General features: G+C 47.0%; 1 protein-coding gene across 7 annotated transcripts in view; it reads right to left on the bottom strand.

Annotated features, from left to right (window-relative positions):
• The window catches only part of UBR3 (ubiquitin protein ligase E3 component n-recognin 3), a 2,118,328-nt gene that overhangs the window by 1,684,761 nt on the left and 411,689 nt on the right, over positions 1–21,878 (bottom strand). For all 7 annotated transcript variants that reach the window (XM_086956098.1, XM_086956102.1, XM_086956099.1 and 4 more), the window contains exon 6: positions 8,512–8,581. In XM_086956098.1, coding sequence (XP_086812224.1) covers positions 8,512–8,581 — 70 coding nt within the window. The remainder of the gene's footprint in view (positions 1–8,511; positions 8,582–21,878) is intronic.

The raw sequence follows: 21,878 nt of genomic DNA, 5'->3' as shown, positions 1-21,878 counted from the left end.
GCAGTCATCCATTTGTGAATGTCATCCCCTTCCTTGTATGGGGGCACAATCTTTGTCAGGTTTCTAGTATCATAGGACCTGTCTTTCTCTCTAGGAATGATGTTGCGGCCACAAGTGGAATCTAATCCACTCAATTTTTGTTCCCCTGCTAAAGCAAGTTTATCTTGGGCCAAGGCTACCTCTTCCCTCTCTATCTGGAGTTGGACAGCCCTCATTCTGGCCTTATGCTCTCTTCTCTGTGGGGAAATCATTCCCCTTTGAGATTCTCTTGAGGCACTAGAAATGTGAGAATCCCTTGGGGAGATCTCAATCTTTTTTGCCTGGAACAATTCTGTTATGTACTCTGGGGAGGTGCTGGCCCTCTCCATTTCCATGTAGGTCCACGTTGGCTTGGCTAAACCTCCCCACATGTACCTGGATATCCCCTTGATCATGATCTGACTCATTACCATCTGATTCTGGGTCCACCTTATTTTCTGGGGTGCTATTCTCATTCTCTGGGGGAGTCACTCCATTGCTAAAGGTCATCCTTCTCCAGGATGGCTATCAGGATGGGAATGGTAGGGTTGTGACCCTTTTTCAGCCCCCTTGAAGTGTACAAGGCACTCAAGTCTCTGTGGCTGAGGTTGTCATAGCTGGAGGGTGCCTTGGTAAGGTCAACCCCCACAGGTAGAGAGCTAGAAGCTTCACCTGTGCCAGACATGACTGTTAGTGAGGTGTAAGTGGTGCACTTACCTACACTAAGTGTTTTCCTACTGTACCTTGCTAGTGAGTTGTAGGCAGGGTGTGCTAAGCCCTTTGATCTACAACTACTAAGTTCAGTAGAACTTAAATATGCTAAGCTTTGTTTATATGTACCTAAGGTACTTGATGTGATCTTTCAATTTGATAAAAAGATTGCAATGGTAAAACAACAGCAAGCTCAAATCCGCACCGCTGCGCACCAATGTGAGAAGTTGGCCTGATATATGATGTCTCTAATTCTGGGGGCACCTTGTATCAGTCCAAACAATCCCTTATGGTGATGGTTGTAAGTCAACCTTATAGACAAGCTATCCTAAGGGTAGCATGGACTAAGCAGCCTTAAAGGCTTAACTCAAGAGGTCGTGTTAAGCAAGCTGTTTTACCAATTACAATCCTGTAATATCAAATGAAAGGACACCACACAAGTTATATATTATAAAAATATATGTATTTATTACTAGAATAATCCTCTATACTCTTTATGAGTCTAGAAGCACAAGCGTTTAAACAAAAGCACAGTTAAACATATAAAAGTTGCACAATTATGGATGAGGCCCAGGGGCCACTCAAACCATATACTAAAATAGTGGTATAAGTATCACTAAATTGAACAGTGGTCAGGCCTAGGGCCTGGGGAATCGCTGGGACCAGTCGGGACTAGCAATGCTGAAGTCGGGAAAAGCCCGCGGGAATCGGGTGCAGCGCTTAAAGCACACACATGCACCAATGCAAAGTCAATGGTGCGTAAAAGTTATCGAGTTACTGTTTTAAGAGTCTTCCAACTGACCTAGAAGGACCAAACTTTAGACTTAGACACTAGAGGTGTATACCAGTACAGGAGCACCGGCGTTCATGAGTTACCTCTCTTCCTCTAGAAGGGTGGGATGCTATCCCTGTCACCAGGACTGGCGAGGGGATAGTATTCCAAATCGTATGACACCTTACACAACATGTTTTGATAAAGCCAAACCAAAGTTAGCACATAACCGCGATGGATTATAATGCACTTAAGAGTATATGGTATGGAAATATCCCGGAACAGCTAAGGGAGTTGGTCCCGACAGCTGCAGACAGGCTCAGCTCATGCTAGAGCACCATCTCACATAAAACCAAGCACCCTGCCTCCAGGATAGTTAAGGCCTGCCATAGGAGTGACTTATAGGTATATATGTGTCCAGATATAGGTTTAGATATAGGTATACTATATCTAAGCAGGGGGTGATTACACCACCTTGCCCCAGCTGAGTGATCAGCCAGTTGTGTCAATTTAAGGTCCAGCCAGGGGTGGCAAAAGATATGCTGCAGCCCCTGGTAGGCCGTGGATGCACCTATGCCCTGGGCACCTATAGTGCACTGTACAGGGGCTGATAAGGTGTCCAGTACCAGATTGGTTATGCACCTAGGGTGCATGGAATCCATTTTAAAGAGAGAGCAGATAGCCTGGGGCCCTGATTAGCAGCGAACCAGGCCAACTAAGTCGAAAACCAGCTAAACACAAGGCAAAAAATCTGGGGTAACCATAGTCAGGTGTCCACCTTCCTACATGAGGGCTCGGAGATTCAAAATCGGGCACCACTCTCCCGACTTTTTCCTGATAAGAAAAAAGCGGGAATAGAAGCCATTCCCTTGTTGTTTGAGGAACCACTTCGACTGCACCCTTTTGGATCATTACTGTAACTTGGGCAAACAGTTCCTTTAGATGTTTTGGAGGAGGACCAGATGGTGGGCGGTTGGGTGGGAATTTGATGAACTCCAGAGCATGGCCTTTTTGGATAACCTCCAAAACCCAACGGTCCGAAGTTATTTGTGACCAATTGAAAAATCTTTGGGAGATTCGACCTCCAATCTGAAGAGTGGGTAAAGACTTGAAATTGTGAAAGTAATTTTTTATTGGAGGAGTTACCACCTCTGTAAGTGGTTTTACGCCTGTATGGCTGGAGTCGTTCTGTCGAGACTGCGATTGGTTGGAGTAACGCTGTCTGTTGTCATTGTAAGAGCGGTATTGGGAGGAGCCACGAAAATTGGAGCTTGTGCCCAGACCACATGCTCCATGAAAAGGCCTCTTCCGGTATTGCAGAGAACCTAGGGCGCGAGCAGTATCAGTGTCCTTTTTAATAAACTCCAGGGCGTCGTCCATCGAAAGGCAAATCAAGTATTTTAGACTGCACCTCTGGCCGAAAGGACGTAGACTCGAGCCAGCCTTGTCTCCGTAAAACTGCAGCGCCAGCTCGCTGTCGGAAACCAGTCGAGGAAATATCAATAGAACAGTCAATGATTTCAAAGGAAATCTTCTCACCCTCCTGCACGATCTTTTGTGCTTCAACTCTGTATGAGGTAGGAGGTCTACTAAGGCAGCCATTTCGGACCACATCTGTCGGTCGTAACGGCCGAGGATGGCTAAAGAATTTGCCGCCTTAACAGTGGTTGCAGCCATCGTGGAAAACTTTTTGCCGATGGTGTCCAGTCGGCGGCCATCCTGATCCGGAGGCAATGTCAAAGCAGAAGATGGACTACGGGACCTCTTTTGTGCAGCCTGTGTAATGACAGAGTCGGTTTTCAGCTGAGAGACTAAACAAGCCGGCAAATCCTCCGGTGCCCTATACTTTTTGTCAATACGCGGAAGCACGGCAGGGACAGAATTAGGCCGTTCAATAGGTTTGAGGCCTTCTTTCCATATGAAGTCTATGATCGGAATAGAATGGACCTGCCTCAAAGGCTGATCTTTGAAATCATATAGAAAGCAATCTTCTTGCCTGACAACCATAGGCAAGTGAAATCTTTTGGCAGCTCTTGACATCAACAGATGGAAACCCTTAATGTAAATTGGAGGCAACGCCAAAGGGGAAGTCGGAGGAAGAGACGGAGTTTGTGCCTGATAAGCATCCCAATCTGCCATTGCAGCATTTTTTATATATTTTATTTATATATGTAAAGAGTTTTATATAGCGCTGGCTAGACCCGAAGGTATCAGAGCGCTTTACATGAGAATTAACAATGTTACAGAAAAAGATCAACAATTACACAATGAATCACAAAATAATCAATACAATTAGGAGAGGAGGGAAAGGAAAGAGAAAAGTAGTGGAGGGGGCAGGGGAGGTGAGAAAGGGAGGATAAGGGAAGAGACAAACAAGGAGAGACTAAAGACCGACTGGGTAGGTGACGACCAAGGCGGGAATCCATGGTCCATCTCCCCTATAGCTAAACCAGGTAGCTCCATCGGTCATCAGACAAAATAGTTCAGTCTCAATACATTGACATCATCCTGGTCAGTATCCGTATTATTATCAGTATCCACATGAACAGGAAGTTGTGGAGTAGAAGAGGCGGCTTTTGGAGCAGGCACAGGAGGCTGTGTAGTTAGTGGCAATGGAGATGTTGGCGTGAATTAGTGGAAATCGACGGTTGTAGTCATCAAACATGTACTGCAAGTTGGAGATCAAGGACATAGGCAACTGTGCCATAGGAACCTCATGTTCACGAGCATGTAAGGTTTCTGGAGCAGAGACATACAACTCCTGGTTGTCCGCATCATCATCATAGTCCTGATATTTAATGTGCAACTCCGAAGGGCTACTGGCAGCCCGAAAGTTATCGTCCACATAGAGCCCTCTGACTCACTCTTCTCCAGGGGCCAACAATTGAGGTGGAGGACTGGATTGATGACGCAAAGGGCTCAAATACAGAGGAGCTGGGCGGTTGGCAGTAGTAGCCATAACCACTGTGAAGCTGGTAGCAGTGGGAAATGAAAAAGGAGCAGTCGACTATGACGTCGAGATCTTAGCTGAAGACTTTCCTGACGTCGAGGGCTTCCGACGACGAAAGAACTGTAGCCGTGGACGAGGTCTTTTTGCTCGACGTTGGCTTTGATGTCGTCGACGAGGCTTGTAACGTCGAAGAAATCGTAGACGAAGTATCAGTTGACGATAAGCTGGTCGTCGACGGGACAGTGACTGCCGACGAGCCGCCGTCGACGAAGAGGCAGGCGTCGACGAATGGCGTTTGGACTGGGTCCTCGACGAGATTGGCTTCTTCGTCGTCAACGATATCTTGATAATAGAAGAAATAGGCCTGACCTCATGAAGTAGCGTCGACGAAGTGGTTGTAGTCGACGTCATCATCGTAGACAGGGAAGTAGCCGTAGTCGTCATCATAATGTCGATGGATTTAGTCGACGCCGATGGGCTCATCGACGAGCTGGCTCTCGTTTTAGAGGACGAGGGCACAGGGAGGATCTGCGACGCCAGAGAACTAGGTCCCGCAGGCGTAGAGGCCGGCAGATCCTGTGGGGAGACTGACTTAGAAGCGTCCACAAGCTTCTTTTTCTTCAAAAAGGGCGAAGGAATGTCAGTCTTAGACCCACGCTTCAGAGAGATTGCAGTTTGACGAGAAGAAATACTCTCCAAATCAGACACAGTGTTGTCTGAAGTCTTCAACTTCTGTAGCCACAGAAGGAGAAAGGCCTCTCTATCTTTCAAAGTCTTATTTGAAAAGGTCCTGCAAATTTTACAACTCCTCACCTCATGATCCGGGTATAAGCAATAAATGCATTTTTTATGAAGGTCCTCCTTGAAAAGACGCAGTTTTCCACATGAGGAACAGGGTCTGAATAAAGACTTCTTTGGTGTAGAGATAGCTGGAAGTTTGAAGTTTGTAGAAAACGGAGCAGAGCTCAGTGAGTCTCCCTTCACACGACGTGCGGTAGAAAATCTTAGGGCTTGAGCTTCTGAGGAGAAGGTTATAGAGGGTGCTACAGCCTGATTGGCTGGAAAGTGGACTATTATAATGACACTGATATGTTACTAAAGTGAGCTCTCCCTCAATGCTTTCTATGGGCATATTTTGTTCTATGGTACTTCAAGACTTTATTTTTTGAAAAGAATATACATAGTATGGAATATTATTTTATGTGTATATATGTATATATTTATGTATATATGCTTCTTACTCCTATGTTATGTACCATGGGACTCCCACTTCGACGACGGGGAATTATTCAAGCATGTGAATCTATGAAAGACACCCCTTATACTGGAGAATCCAGTTTGAAAGGCTTTGGAAAGGTCTAAGTGCATCCACATAAGAATCCACTTCACACCAGCAGGTCAGCAGACGGCAGTGGTAATAGCCTTCTGAACATTAAGTCATACTTTCCCTTTCCAGAGGCCCCCCATCAGAAAAGCTATGGAAGAGCAGGGTGTTCTGCTCCTTTGACAGTGTGCACCAAGAGAAAGTTTCCAACAGCCTTAATGATTTAAAAAGCTCAGGAAGTCTTTCTCTTCATGCACACTCCAGCAGAAGCCCTGCGCGCCTGTAAATAATAGGGTGCGTGCACATTACAAGGAACATAGCTTGTGGCTGCCTGTTTAGTAGTAAAATATAGTAATATTTGGTGTTTAGTGGAGTTATGAAAACGTTTGGCCCCGGAGCCACTGCACCTGCTGCACCAATTAAATCAAGTCTATTTTAACTGCAATGTAACTACAATTGTGACTGCCTGTATAGTAGTAAAATGTAGCAATATAAGGTGTTTGTACGAGTTCTGACAACTTTTGAGACCGGTGCTACTGCACCTGCTGCACCATTCAAATCATGGCCCTGTTGCCTGCAAGATAACTACTTGTGACTGCCTGTTTAGTAGTAAACTATAGCAATATTTGATGTTTAGAGGTCAGTTATGACAAGCTACTGGCCCCGGTGCCACTGCGCCTGCTGCACCAATTAAATCAAGTCTATTTTAACTGCAATGTAACTGCACTTGTGACTGCCTGTTTAGTAGTCAAATATGGCAATATTATGTGTTTGGAGGAGTTCTGACAACTTTTGCATCTGCTGCACCATTCAAATCATGACCCTGTTGTTCGCAAGGTAACTGCACTCGTGGCTGCCTATTTAGTAGTAAAATATAGCATAGCTCTTGTATATTAACTTTATTTTTAATGTGCAATGTTTCTTACAACATTTAGAATTTAATCATAATGACCAAATGGATTATGTTGAAAAAATCAATCCTAATGCCAACAAAGTGCAACGAAAGGTACTAAGGTATGAATAGAAAATGCCACAAACGTTCTAAGGCTAAAGCATCTGTATACACAATTGAGTAATAAAAAGCAGGCATTCCAATTTACTGTTAGCAGCTGTCTGCCATCTTATCTTGACAATCTACTGCTGATACGAAACAACTGGCAAGCTATAGACCTATCTCCCTCCTTCCTGCTTTTTCCAAAATATTGGAAAAGAACAAGCTTTTATATCCTAATCAGTCAGGCTTCAGGCCATATTTCAACACGGAAACAGCACTCTTGGAAGTAGTGGAATATTTTAGAGGCACACCCTGGACATGGGAGGCAAGACCATCCTGATTATGCTGGATCTATCAGCGGCCTTTGATACTGTTCCTAATCAAGGGCTGCTTAAACGCCTTCAGGCAATAGGGATTAAGATCACTGCCCTGAACTGGCTTTCCTCTTTTCTGGACAACAGAAGCCAAGAAATCTGGCTGCCTCCTTTTTCATCCGCACACTGACAGTTGGTGTTCCCCAGGGATCAGAGTTGAGCCCTACTCTGTTTAATATCTACCTTACACCACTGGCAGAGCCGCTGGGCGCGGCAACCTATTATGGAGATGAAACCCAGCTTCTCTTCTCCTGTGGAAAAGGAGAGGAGCTTGATGGGGAGATTATTACTAACTGCCACTCCAAGGTGTTTCAGTGGTTGGCTGTTAACTAACTAAAATGCAACCCGGACAAGACCGAGATCAAGCTCTTCGGTGCTTCCTCCCCTAACCTGTGGAGATCTTGCTGGTCGAAGGAGGCCCAGCTTCAGGGCCCCCATCTGAATTTTTTAAGGTACCTAGGCATTAAATATGATAAGGCCCTTTTCTATCAACCACAGATTTAGGTTCTCACAGGCTTCTGCTTTGGAAGGTTTCGGATGCTGAAATAATTTCTGCCCCTTCTGTCAGAGTCGTCTAGGACAACTGTCATCCAAGCGCTAATAACCTAAAGATTGGACTAGGGTAACGTCCTTCATCTTTGTCTCCCAGAATACCTTCTGTGCAGATTTCAGGTGGTTCAGAACTCGGCTGCATGGTTGCTACTCAATCGCGCCCCTAGATCACACGTGACTGCTCATTTGGAGGCTCCTCACTGGCTCCCAGTAAGAAAGAGGATACAATTTAAGTCCATGGTCTTAATGCATAAAGCCCTGCACTGGTCAGTCATCGGTTATTTCAGAGAGAGGATCCATATCTCTGCCATCCCTTGCGTTCCTCTTCGGAACACTTTGCTAAAGTCCCTAATATATGCCTGCTCAAAACAGGCGGCAGATCATTCTCTTATCTAGGACCGGTTAACTGGAACAAGCTCCCTAGGGATATGCTTTTAATATGGGACCTCTCCGTCTTTAAAAAGAAACTGATAACTTGGCTTTTCACACAGTCTGAATAAATTTTATCCGTAGGTACTGTCTTGTTTTTAGCAATGGGACACTCTTGGAAGTAGCTGTGCACTGTATGAATCTTCATACCTTAATAAAGGGGGCTTAAATACAAGAGATTTCACAAGCACAGCGAAGTAGCTGTGCAGACACAACCTAAAACGCACTTCTGAATATGACGATTCATACGTCAAGCAATGTCATCTCAAGAAAAAAAAAAAAAAATCGGATATTTAAGGGTACTACCATGTCATGTCCGCACAAACAGAATATTCTTGAACTGCGGCTATCCACTCAGAACTGAAAAACACTTCATTAGTAAAATACCTCTGGCTGAGCTGCTGCTTAATTTTGCTCTCTTTCTCTTTCCCACACCTTGGCTACCATCGTGATCCTCCTGTAAAAAGAGTTTTCGAAAAGAAAAAATATAGTTCTTAAATTATACAAGCTTAATTTGACCTTTTTTCATGACAACAAGATACGTTCTAACAACTTCTAAGGAAACTTTACAAACAGGATATCTGTACATGTTATAAATTACATGTTGGAGTCAGTAGCAGTAGCCCTACATTAACTGCCAGCAACTAGCGCCAAAGACAAGGCAAAGTACATAAAAAAAAATTTAAAAAATCGATTTACTTTTTCATCAAATTGGATGAGCTATTCAACTTTTCATCGTCAGTTCATCTACATACACTAGCACCCACCTTAATCATAAACAAGAACAGGTCCGATATGGCATTAAATGGAAGGATTAAAATGTTCTATGTGAACACCTTACGATGCAAACCTTACTATGTTCCTATTATTCCAAGAACTGGCACAACAGATGTGGTGTGACTACACCGAGCCTTTTTGATTGCTCACAACAGAGAGCTAAAATTGAGGTTTTTACTCAAATCATTGTCTCAATTAGTCTACCTAAATTGATCAAGATGAAGCAGTTCAAATTCAAATTACCTCCTCAGTTTTGCTCACCTTTAAAACAAGATATTTTTCCAAACCACACCTCTCAAATAACACTGGGTGTATAGTCCAGAGCAGATGAATTATTTATCTATGGTTAGTGCGCCTAAAATCAGGTGTTGAGTGCAATTCTACATCCCTCTGGCAGTGTGGTAAGCCAGAACGCATCTTGCAGAGTTTATTTAAAAGGTGTCCTGGGCAACAGAACGAATAAGACATTTCCTCGCAAACCGGTTCCGGTGAAACTGCAGTGGCTGGAACAGCATCAATAAAATCGAGTAATGTCTGACATATCACTTAATCTCAAAGGCATGGACCTGTGAGTGCCCATTCAGATCATGTGAAAATTAAATCTTCGAAACGGAAATACTGCATTCCTGTTTACTCCTTCATTGTTATGTTATGTTAAGTCCACTTGTAGCGCGCATGGCTACTCAAGAGTGTCCCGGTGCGAAGCCTGAGAGGGTACAAGAGGAAATTAACAAAGAAGTGATTGTCTTTGATTGCGACTGATTTTCCATTTTCCTTTGGAATTTCAATTCTTTCTTACTTCCTTCCCCCTTCCTTTTCCTCTCCCCTGAAAGAGTGGGTATCTTTTTGTACTGTGCACGCTGCATCGTGTTGCAGAATCCGATTTAAGAGTTTAGGAAAGTAATCTGCAGATGGCAGAGTAGCTTGTCCAATATCAAACATTATTGCTTTCCAAGTACTGTTACTCTAACTGCCACATACAGTTTTTATTCATCAATACTTTGATTATCTCCATTTCTGCTGGTAGTTAAGTATATTGCCTACACCCGATGTCAACACAGAGAAAGAACCCACTCCGGAAGGACCCCTCCCCCATCAATAAAATTATATCAAGTAAACTATGAGAGAGTACATTTCCACTGAAAATTACTATTGACCTTTTTAGCTTCATGCATGACTTGGATACAAACATCTCAAAGACTCATTACATGGTTTGCAAGAGGACGGCTGCTAAAACCAGACCTATTGACATTAAGGGGTGAAAAATTACTAGGGTCCTTTCCTTATTTGGGAGTATTATTTGACCAACAGAACAATTGGCTTCCCTGTACCTCTAACTGATGTTCTAAATTTTGCCACGCCTGTGGATCCCTGCTTAGATTTTCTCTATCGATAGGTAATGAGCCCATTTTGCCCTTGCTCCAAATCTATAGAACGAAATGTCTACCAGTCCTGACATACGGTGTAGCCAAATGGGGTATCGTAATTGTAAGGAGATCCAGCAGAAGAGGACAGATTTTGTAGGAAAATATTGGGTTTGGGTTCTAATAGTGCATCGTTCTTTGCTTACAAGGAATTGGGTCTGGAATATGTGGAGGACCAAGTCAAACTGGCCCCATTGTTACTCAGGATTTCAGTTTGAGCCGTTGAGAGACTGAGGTTTAACAATAGCGTGATTGAGGAGTGTTTGGGGTGTACCTACGGCCAAAAGATACTGTGGTTAAAATATATCAAAAGTGCTGCCCGCTCCCTAGATTGTACGGACATTTTTAACAAGGCCACATCATCTTAAAAAAGGTGACTGGAGCCTTTTTAGGGAACAATTTTTAAATAGACTGATAGAAGCTAGGGTGCTTTGAGAAACACTCCAACAGATCCCGCCTGCACCTAAAATCTGTCACTGGCATTGAACCGTACCTTACAGCAGTTAAACATCCTAGGGACAGATCATGGCTTACAAAATTTCGCTTGGGTTCCATCTGTACAATGATCTGTTTTCCACCGAGCCAGTATGAACCCGAGGCACTTTTAATCTGGCCTTGTGATGAACGCTCGCCCCAAACCTTAATACACTTTTATTCTGTAAATATTATGATTTTTGGCGTAAGAGGTAATTATTGTCACTTTAAAAGCGAGGAGTTTTATTCAATTTCGACCTGCTTTTTTACATTTACAGTTATTACCTGATCATGTTGTGATGTTGGCGGTCACTGACTTTCTAAAAGGAGCCCTATACTAGAATAAAATAATGTGCACCTAGCTTATAAAAATGCCAATTATAGGTTGGCTCGCTGCTTTTAAAATGTACCAAATGTTTTTAGAATGTGGGTTTTGAACGGAATAAGGTGGGCTGTATAGTTTAATGTTTTTCATGTGGTTTTTCTGTATTATCTTTTATGATTATGACGCATAATCGAATAAAGATTAATTGAATTGTTTGACTATTGACCTTTATTTTTTCTTTATTTTGGTTATTTTTACAAATATATACTTTTAACAAATCTTCCCTTTTCTTTCACAATAGAATTAAATATTTTTGATTCTCTCCTAAGGGGAAAATTACTGTGATGTGCTTTCTAGGTGTTAGGGCAATTATGTATGTACAGCTGAAAGTAATTAATGAAAGAGCTTTTGGGGTGAGGTCCGGGAGAGAAATAAAATGTTAATTTCCAATTATAAGAAGTCTGAAGGAGCTGTACTTGTTTATGTTCGCTGCATTTTTCAAAACAGTGGGAATGGAGTCCAAAGTAAAGCCGCAAGACTTGGAATCATGCTTAGGCGCCAGACAAACAGGTTTTTAGGTCTCACCTACACAGCGTGCATGCGCAGAATAGGATGAGAACTTTATAAATCTATTCAGTTTGTCAGGCAAAAACGTGCACGCATTGCATTGCTTTGAATGCCAACGCGTGCACCTTTGGCGATTCCCTTGCGGGAGCGAGCTTTGAAACCATCTATTTGTAATTAACAGAGGGTTCCTGCTCACTCCCACAAGGGAAACAGGCGCTGGACCCCTTCTCTCTCCCCTCCCCCTGCTGCCTCCTCCCTCGCGCGCGGTTCTTTTTATCACTTGTCTACTTTGCTTGTTTTGTTTGTCACCACTCGCCTCCTGACCAGTTATGGCAGTGTCAGACTGTGAGCCCTGGGACACTCACTGTCACCGTGGGGTGACATCTCTGGGTCCCCTGCATATGTCCGTCTGCAGCAGCGACCCGCTAGCACGTGGGGCAGCTGCTTCCCTTAGGACTGCGACCTGCTCACTCTGGGTCAGTCGCCCACATGTGGGGTACACAGGGTGGTTGGGCCTGCCAGCGGTCCATATCTCTAGAGTGGACCACATGGGCTCCCACCCAGCAGCACGATCTCCCCACACTGGAAAGGATGTGCAGTGCCTTTTTAAGGTTATCCTAAGCCCAAATTATACTCTGTCTGGGCTACTTGTGTATCGACCTCCAGGGCCTTCTCTAGGTTTCAGGGAGGCCCTTGTAGACATGGTCAACACACTGGCAGCCAACACAGCTAACTTCACGCTTCTGGGAGATTTGAATCTCCACTTGGATAATATGGAGGACACGTATATAGTGAGTTTTGTAGCTGACCTTGCAGCATGTCAACTGCTGCAGTTGGTTGTAGGTCCCACGCTTAGTGCGGGTCATTTATTAGATCTGGTCTTTACCAATATATCCCAGGTCGGTCGCTCCCCCTCCGCACAGACACGCCTGTGTCTCCCTACCCCAGCTGCCGCTGCTGAGGATGTTTGAGGCCCTCCACCACCGGCAGGCTACCACCTGCGCCTCATCCCTGGTGGCCAGTGGTAGGCCGTAGGTAGGTTTGTTCATCCTCCGCTTTATTGCTTTTATTGTATTGCCTGTATTTTCATTGTTATGTCTTTTACTGCTGTCTTCCCCCGTTGCCTGTACGTGGTCCATGCCCCTTTTTCTTCCCTCTGTTCCTCTCGCTGTCCCCATGCTCTTTTCTGCCTGGTCTTTCCTTCTGTACCCCTCGCTGCCCCCGTATCCCTGCCCGGTTTTCCCTTCTGTTCCCCTTGCTTCCCCCGTGCCTCTCTGCCCATTCTGCCTTATGTTCTCAGCTGCCCCTGTATTTCTGTATTCTGTATTTTGTATTTTATCTCTGTGCCACTCGTTTTTCCGGTAGTTCTGAGCCCTTTTGGCCTTCTGTGCCACTCGTTTCTCCCTCGTTTGTGCCTCTTTGTTCCACTCGTTTTTTTTGTGCCCTTCTGCCCTCTGTGCCACTCGTTTTTCCCTCATTTTTGTGCCCTTCTGCCTTTTGTTCCACTTGTTTTTTGTGCCCTTCTGCCCTCTGTGGCACTCATTTTTCCCTGGTTTTTGTGGCCCTTTTGCCTTCTGTTCCACGCGTGTTTTGTGCCGTTCTGCACTCTGTTCCACTCGGTTTTTGTGCCCTTCTGCCCTCTGTTCCACTCGTTTTTTGTGCCCTTCTGCCCTCTGTTCCACTCGTTTTTTTGTGCCCTTCTGCCCTCTGTGCCACTCATTTTTCCCTCGTTTGTGCCCCTTTTTCCTTCTGTTACCTTCGTTGTCCCTCGCCACTGCGTCCCCCTGACTGCCCACTGCCAATCCGCTGCCCCCGCCTCCCGCCTCCCGCCTCCCAGCTGCTCCTCCGTCCCACCTCCACATATATGCCGGCCACTGGCGCACCGAAGGCGCGCCTTAGGCAAGCCTGTCTGTGCCTGGACCTCGCCCAGCACCAGAACCCCTGGCCCCGCACCCGCCACTACGACGCCAGCACTCTGCCCGCTCCTAACTCCGGAGGGAGCCACACCTGCTTCAAGGCCACCCCGAAACGCACACGCTGCCCCTTCACATGCCGGAACTGCAGCTACACCAGCCTCAGAGCCGATGAACCACCTGCCAAGAAAGACCCCAATGACCTCCGATGAATACTACTGAACACCCGCTCCTCATGAAAGCATGCCGTCGAGCTCTGGGACCTGCTCGACTCAACATCCCCTGACGTCGCTTTCCTGACAGAGACCTGGTTCAACGACTCTTCGGCACCCGACATAGCCATCCCAGACGGCTACAAGATCACCAGCAGAGACGGCACCAACGGTGTCGGAAGAGGAATCGCCATCGTCCACAAGAACAGCATCAGGGTCTCGACTAGCACCGACGACGTGCTCAGCACCACCGAACACCTGCATTTCCAGATCCACACAGACCCTAACTCCACCCTCAGAGGCACCCTCGTCTACCAACCCCCCGGACCCCGCCCCCAGTTCAGCGACTCCATCGCCAACTTCATCAGCACGCACGCCCTGACCTCCACCGACTACATCCTCCTCGTAGACCTGAACTTTCACCTTGAGAACAACGACAACAACTCCACAACCCTGATTGATAACCTCGCCAACATCGGACTGAAGTAACTCGTCAAAACTCCCACCCACTCCACCGGCCACACGTTCGACCCCGTCTTCTCCTCAAGCCTGCACATCTCTGTCAGCCACACACCGAACTCCTCTGGACCGACCACCGCTGCATCCACTGTGCCTTCAAGAAACCCACCATACACCACCGCACCCAATGGATCCCCGCCGCTGCTGGGGCAAAATCACTGAAGACCAGCTACACGCAAGCCACGCTCTCAGCCCACGCTCCGAACCCTCCAATACCGACGACGCTTGCCACAGCCTCAGACGCTGGATCGGGGACTGCGCCAACACCCTCGCCCCGCTGAAGAACCCCGCCACAGAGACACCAGCAAGAGGGCCAGCTGGTTCACCCCAAAACTCCTAGCCTCGAAGCAAGCCTGCCAGAAACTAGAGAAGAAATGGCACAGTGACCAAACTCCGGACCACACGCAGCACACTAGGACACCATCCGCAACCACCACTACCTCAAGAGGGCGGCCAAGACGACCTCCTTCAAAGACCGCATTGACAACAACGCACACAATAGCAAGGAGCTCTTCAACATCGTGAAGGAACTCTCCAACCCCAGCTCCAACACCAGCGATATCCCGCTGTTGCAAGCCCTGTGCGACTCCCTCAACACCTTCTTCCACCGCAAGATAGCAGACATCCACGACAGCTTCAACACCCAGACAGCCCCAACAGACAGCAACACAACAGACCATCAACACACCATCGAACACGACCCCCTGCTAGCCTGGGCCAGCGTGAGCATCGATGACACCACCAAGACCATGCGCACAATCCACTCAGGCTCTCCATCAGACCCTCTCCCGCACCACGTCTTCAACAGAGCAAGTAGCTCCATCGCACACCACCTGCGCAACGTCATCAATATCTCCTCTGATACCGCGACCTTCCCAGAGATATGGAAACACGCCAAGATCAACGCCCTACTCAAAAAACCTAAGTCAGACCCAAGAGACCTCAAGAACTTCCGACCCATCTCTCTGCTCCCCTTCCCGGCCAAGGTCATCGAGAAAACCGTCAACAGACAGCTAACTCGATACCTCAAAGAAAACAGAATCCTGGACCCTTCCGAGTCAGGGTTCCGCTACAACCACAGCACTGAGACTGCCCTCATCGCCGCCACCGACGACATCAGGACCCTACTTGACAACGGCGAGACTGCAGCACTCATCCTCCTAGACCTCTCTGCCGCCTTCGGCACCGTCTGCCACCGCACACTACGCACACGCCTCCACGCCGCAGGGATCCAAGACAAGACTCTGGATTGGACCACCTCCTTCCTCTCCGGCAGAACCCAGAGCGTCCGCCTCCCCCCATTCCATTCCAAACCCTCCGAGATCATCTGCTGCATACCCCAGGGATCCTACCTCAGCCCAACGCTGTTCAACATTTACATGGCCCCGCTCGCACACGTAGCCCAACAGCACGACCTCAAAATAATTTCCTACGCCGACACTCAGCTGATCCTCTCCCTCACGAAGGACCCCATCACTGCCAAAGCCAACCTCCACAAAGTAATGAAGGCCGTCACCTACTGGATGAAGACCAGCCGTCTGAAGCTGAACTCGGACAAGACGGAGGTCCTCATCCTCGGCTACAGCCCTTCAGCCTGGGACGACTCCTGGTGGCCGACGGCACTAGGGGCAGCCCAGACACCCACTGGCCACGCACGCAACCTGGGAGTCATACTCGACTCACTCCCCATGACCAAGCAAGTCAATGCCGTCTCCTCCTCCTGCTTAAACACCCTCCGCATGCTCCGCAAGATCTACAGATGGATCCCGACAGATACAAGAAAGACAGTCACCCAGGCCCTCGTCAGCAGCAGACTCGACTAAGGAAACACCCTCTACGCGGGAGCTCCGACCAAGCTCATCAAACTACTACAACGCATCCAAAAAGCCTCGGCATAACTGATCCTCGATGTCCCACGCCACGGCCACATCACCCCCCACCTGAGAAACCTGCACTGGTTCCCCGTCAACAAGAGGATATCCTTCAAGCTCCTCACCCAAGCACACAAGGCACTCCACAGGACCGGTCCAGCCTACCTCAACAGACAGCTCTCCTTCTACATCCCCAACCGCCAGCTACACTCCGCCGACCTCTCATTCACTACCGTCCTGCGCATCCGAAGAACTACCACCGGTGGGAGATCCTTCTCCCACCTCACCGCTAAGACATGGATCACCCTCCCACTGAGCCTACGACAGACCAAAGACCTGCTGACTTTCAGGAGGATACTCAAGACCTGGTTGTTCGATCAGAAGAGCCCCCCCCCCCCAAGCGCCTTGAGACCCTCGCGGGTATGTAGTGCGCTTTACAAATGATTGATTGATTGAAGTAACAATGTGTGCAACCACTAGGATGGGATGGACAGACCATTTCCTGATCTCTATGTTCCTGCACGGAGTTATCCCTTCCCAGTCCGAGGGTCGGTGACCTCGCTGAAACGGCCCTGGTATAAATTGGATTGGGGTCAATTTGAGGGTTGTCTCTTGGCAACCCAGCCAAGTTATCCAGAAGAGACCAATGAGGCATATAGGCTATTCTCAGAATGGATAAAGCATCCACTAGATAGTTTAATCCCCATGAAAAGGTCAGTTAGCCGTAAAACAAAAACAAGACCTTGGTTTAAGGCTGAACGCATTGATATGCAAAAGGGATGCAAGAGACTTGAGCGGATTTGGAGAAGAGATTTCAGCCCAGCAGCCAAAGATTGTAATCGGGCAGCAATTAAAAGATATCATAAAGCTATATATCAGGCACAAGCAGTTTTTTCTCCAACCAAATCCGCGAAAGCACTAATCCCTCTAAGAGTATGTGCTCTATACTTGCTAGTTTGCAATCCCAGAAAACTAAAGCCGGGTCTACCATTAAGTCCAATAAGTAGTTTGAGGGGTGGCCACCTTTTTTGTGAAAAAGGTGAACAATATCTATTGCTCCTTTCCTATCACATAGAGCAACGTGCCGGCTGCACCATGCTATCAACGGCCAAATACCCTTCATACTTTTCCACCGATCTCTGCAGATCAGTTGCTAGTACTGTGTAATAGGATTAAGTCGGGCTCCCCAGCGGACTCTCTTAAACCAGACAAAATTAAGATGGTACTGCCGACTATTTTATCCTCGTTGAATCAGGTGATCAATAGCGCCCTTAGCACAGCTACGGTGCCCAGGGCTTGGAAACAGGCTAAAGTAATCCCTTTACTCAAAAAATCTGCACTGGATCCAACAAAACCAGAAAGCTACCATCCCATCTCGCTGCTTCCTTGGGCAGCAAAGATCACAGAGGCGTATGTGAATTCCCTCCTGTCGGACTTTCTTACTCTTAATAACATACTGGATCCCTCTCAAAATGGCTTCAGGCCAGGTCACAGCATGGAGTCAGCTCTCCTGGCCGTGACAGACCATCTTTGGTCAGCCATGGATGAGGGGCAAACATCGGCGCTGATCCTGTGTGATCTGAGTGCCGCATTTGACACGGTGTGTCAAGAAATTTTCTTAAATCTTGTGGAGGTAGGAATTACGGGTCTAGCACTGGAGTGGCTCGCCTCATTCCTTCATGAGAGGTCATTCTCAGTATCTGCCCTCCCGTTTGTTTCTGGTGAACACTGTATAAAACAAGGGGTGCCACAGGGTTCCTTACTCAGTCACCTACTATTTAACATCTATATACAATCTTTTGCTGCTGCAGCCATGAGTAGGGGCTTGACCATGGTCTCATATGCTGACTCAGCTAGTGGTGGCACTTTCCAAATAAACCGAGCAGGACGCCCTTACGTTTCAGGGCGACCTTGTGGCCGTGGCCAAGTGGATAACTGCTAACTGCCTTCAACTGAACTCCAACAAGTTGGAGGTATTGTTGGTAGGTAGGGACTATGGTCTGTGGAGTGATCTCTGGTGGCCAGCTAGTTTGGGCATGCCCCTTTCCCCGAAACAAGTAAAGAATTTAGGGGTCTGGTTGGACTCCTCCCTAAACTATCGAGTCCAAACCAAAAAAATAGCAGGGATCTGCTTTGGACTCTTACGAGGGCTCAGACCACTGCTGGGCTTTTTTGATGCCTCCACACGTCAGGTCTTTATTCAAGCGATGGTTTTGTCCAGACTTGATTATGCCTGTTCCCTCTATTTAGGGTCCAATAAAGCAGAGGTTCTGAGACTGCAAAGGACACAAAATGCAGCAGCCAGAACACTTCTAAGCTTGCGCAAGTTCTTCTCAGAGTCCAGCGCCATTCGCTGTCTCCATTAGTTACCCATGGCCAGCCGCATTGAATTTAAGGACTTATGTACCAATTTTAAAGTTCTGAAATCTGCTACCCCCCTATTTTGGCCAACCTTCTTTCACCTTTTGTTCCATCACGGCCCCTCCGATCACAGGGCCAGTATCTGGCAATGGTTCCACGGATACGAAAAGTTCGGGCCAGTGGCCACTCGTTTCGTTATAAAGCTGCCACCTGATGGAATATACTCCCTGCGCACATTTGGGGTCTTAATAATTATTTAGAATTTAGAAAGGACATCAAAACTAAAACTTTTCTATTCCCCTTAATTTAGCTGCTGTCAATTTTGTTGTTTGTCAGTTTTTCCTTTCAGTGCCGGGACGCCCCTTTGCTGGGGCAGCTGTTGCACGTTATGACATTTTAACCTAACCTACTCAGGTTGGAGACCTCTCCTGGTCTCAGGCAGCCTCACCACCCGATTTCCGGTCTGCGGCCGGTGCAAGAGCTCGCTCTGTCTCTCCTGCGTGTGCTGCACTTGGGTTGGCCCGTCAACCCTCAGGCAGGGCTAGTCTTCCCTGCAGCTCCCTTGTTGTGATGGCACCGTGCTGGGGGCCGCGGTCAGACTCTATGCGGGCTCCCACCTAGCGGCATTCTCCTACCCCACATCGAGAAGCAACGAACAGTACCCTCGTTGGAGATCTCTTGTGGTCTCAGGCAGCCTCTGGTTGGCCAGGTTCGCACTTAGCAGGACTCCAACATATCGGTAGTGGGCGGGCTGTATTTTCCAGCCCAGCACAGCTTCTGGGACTTGGGGTCTCTGCCCTCCGACTCGAGCTGAGAGTAATCTGAAAGTGCTGTGGGGAAGGTCAACCTCTTGCGCTCCCTGCAGCTGTTGTTGGGCCACACAACCTGGACAATAGGAGTGCTTCAACCGCACCTTCCCGCTGTAAAAGCAAAAAGTAAAGCGCTCAGCCTGTCTCCACCATGGAGACCAACAAAGGGAACGTGAAACGCTATACTGCACTCTAGAATGACAGGATGAAAAATCCAGCGCTCACCATGCACTGTTTTAAATTACCCAGGGCAGCCACACAGTCGTGGGAGATTATTGGAGGCCCTTTGGCCCTAGCAGGAAGCAGGCCTAGGCCAGCACACAGGCAAAGTCCAGATGGCAGCTCCATGGCATCGCAGCAATCCCCTGGTCCTATGCAATCTCTCCTTCAGTTCAGTTAAAACAAGCATTTGCAGTGCAATAGGTCTTGCATTTGCCAGACTTAGAGCTACTGACATTGTAAATGACAAACCTTTTATCTATGTGTTGGTTTTGAAAACATATCAATAAAAGGCATTGTCATTTACAAAGCCAATAGCTTAACGTTTCGTAAATGCAAGACCTATTGCATTGCAAATGCTTGTTTACCTTTGGTAAAGCTCTTTCCAGTGGATACTGAATCAAACCGCTGATTACTCACCTAATCAGTATTCCCCCAGGTAGCAGACTGGATCTAGAAACTCAAAAGGAGTACTTGCTTTATGAAAACGTGCACTGATGCCCATGTAACAGATTGATAAGATATTAGGCCAGGCCCTATAGATTCTAACACATTAGTAGCAACCTTAGCTCGAGTGGCGTGAGCCCTCAGTCCTTCAGGTGGCTGCTTCTAAACCAGTGCACAGCAGATTTTTATGCAGAGGACTATCCAACTAGAGATGCTTCTTTTCCACATACGATTACAAGACGCTAAAACAAAAAACTGATCTTACAGCCAACAGTCCTTAATACAATTAATGTAGAAACTGGGGGCTCTTTTGTGGTCTGTACGATGGAGTCAATTTTCATCTATTGAGGGGTGAGGTGGGGCAGAGAAAGTCAGAAGGAGGATAGCATGCCCAACCTGAAACGGTGTTACCACCTCCAGCATAAATGCAGCTTGAATATTTAATACCTGTTTCTCTGGCAAGAATAAAGGGTAAGGCAACAGGACCGAAAGGGTCTGTAGCTTACTCACACAACAAGCAGAAAAGATCAGGACAGAAAGACTGTTTTCAGGGCCAAAAGACGTAGTGGGCAAATGTGTATTTGCTGAAATGCAGGTACACATTAGAAAAGTGAGAACAAAATTCTAGTTCCATTGTGGCATCTCATAGGGATTCAGTGGAAAAACATGCTTTAACCCTCTAGGAAATCACAACGGAAACTATCACAACGGGTGATTTAAGCAAAAAACGCTGATCCTACAACCTCAAAAAAGCTAAAAGAGCCAACAAATAGCCTATTTCAGTGTTCAACAAAAGTACTTTGTGGGCCAATGACAAAACAAACAATGCTTCAGACAGATTACCTTGTAGTGGATCAATCTGACAGATGGTGCACCAATCCACAATATTATCCCAGCATTAAGCACACACTTATTTCGTAGATAAAAACACGGGTTACCAGAATCTTATGTTCGGGAGGAAAATCAGAGAAGACTAGCTGGAGCCACTCAATCTCCACACATCAAGGTGCACAGAGCTTTGTACCGAAGCCGCTCTACATCAGAGGACAGATGTTCATGCCAAGAAGTTGACTTGGGCCTGGTCAGTCTTGATCTTCAGAAATGGAGGCAGAAGGGGGAAGGCCCTAACAAGTCAGCCACTTCCATAGGTGCAGAATCTTAGGCCACAGGTCCCAAGACCCTACTGTGTCTTGCTTGTTGCAGTACGATATGGTGGTAGTGCTGTCTGTGGAAACCGGTTGTCGCCTTAGACTGATGGATGGTAAGAAGACCTTCAAAGCCACGTGGATCAACCTGCAACTCTCACAAACTGATGTCGACTGTTTCCGCCGTAGGCCAGAGTCCGCTGATCTCTGCTTCACCCACATAGCCTTCCCAGCCCTGCAGTGACACATCCACAACCACTGTAAATTCTCAGTGGGGTAAAGTAAGGAGTATACCACTGGGCCTATTGTGGTGTAGCAGTCACCACTGCACATCTTTTGCAGTCTCCTCTAAAATCTGGGTAGAAACCTCAGAGCCTGCATGTGCCATCTGGTTGGTTGAAAACAGATGCAGGAGGTTAATAGTCCAAGCAGACGCAATGCCATCCTCGCTGAGATCCAGGACAGAGGTTGAAACATCAGTATCATAGCCTGAATGTCCTTGACTCTCCACTCTGGGCACAGGGGGCTGACAACTGCAACATATGTAGAAAAGCTCCAATGACAAAGAAGCATCTGGAAAGGAGACATTTATGAGTTTGGCAATGCTGATAGTGAACATGAATGATGTTAAGAGGCTCGCCATCTTTCTGGAATGAGTCTATGACTGCATGTGGAAAACTCACCTTGAACT

This window comes from Lissotriton vulgaris, chromosome 2_1, assembly GCF_964263255.1.
Source record: "Lissotriton vulgaris chromosome 2_1, aLisVul1.2, whole genome shotgun sequence".
NCBI lineage: Eukaryota > Metazoa > Chordata > Amphibia > Caudata > Salamandridae > Lissotriton > Lissotriton vulgaris.
This window is presented reverse-complemented; position numbering and strand designations above follow the sequence as displayed.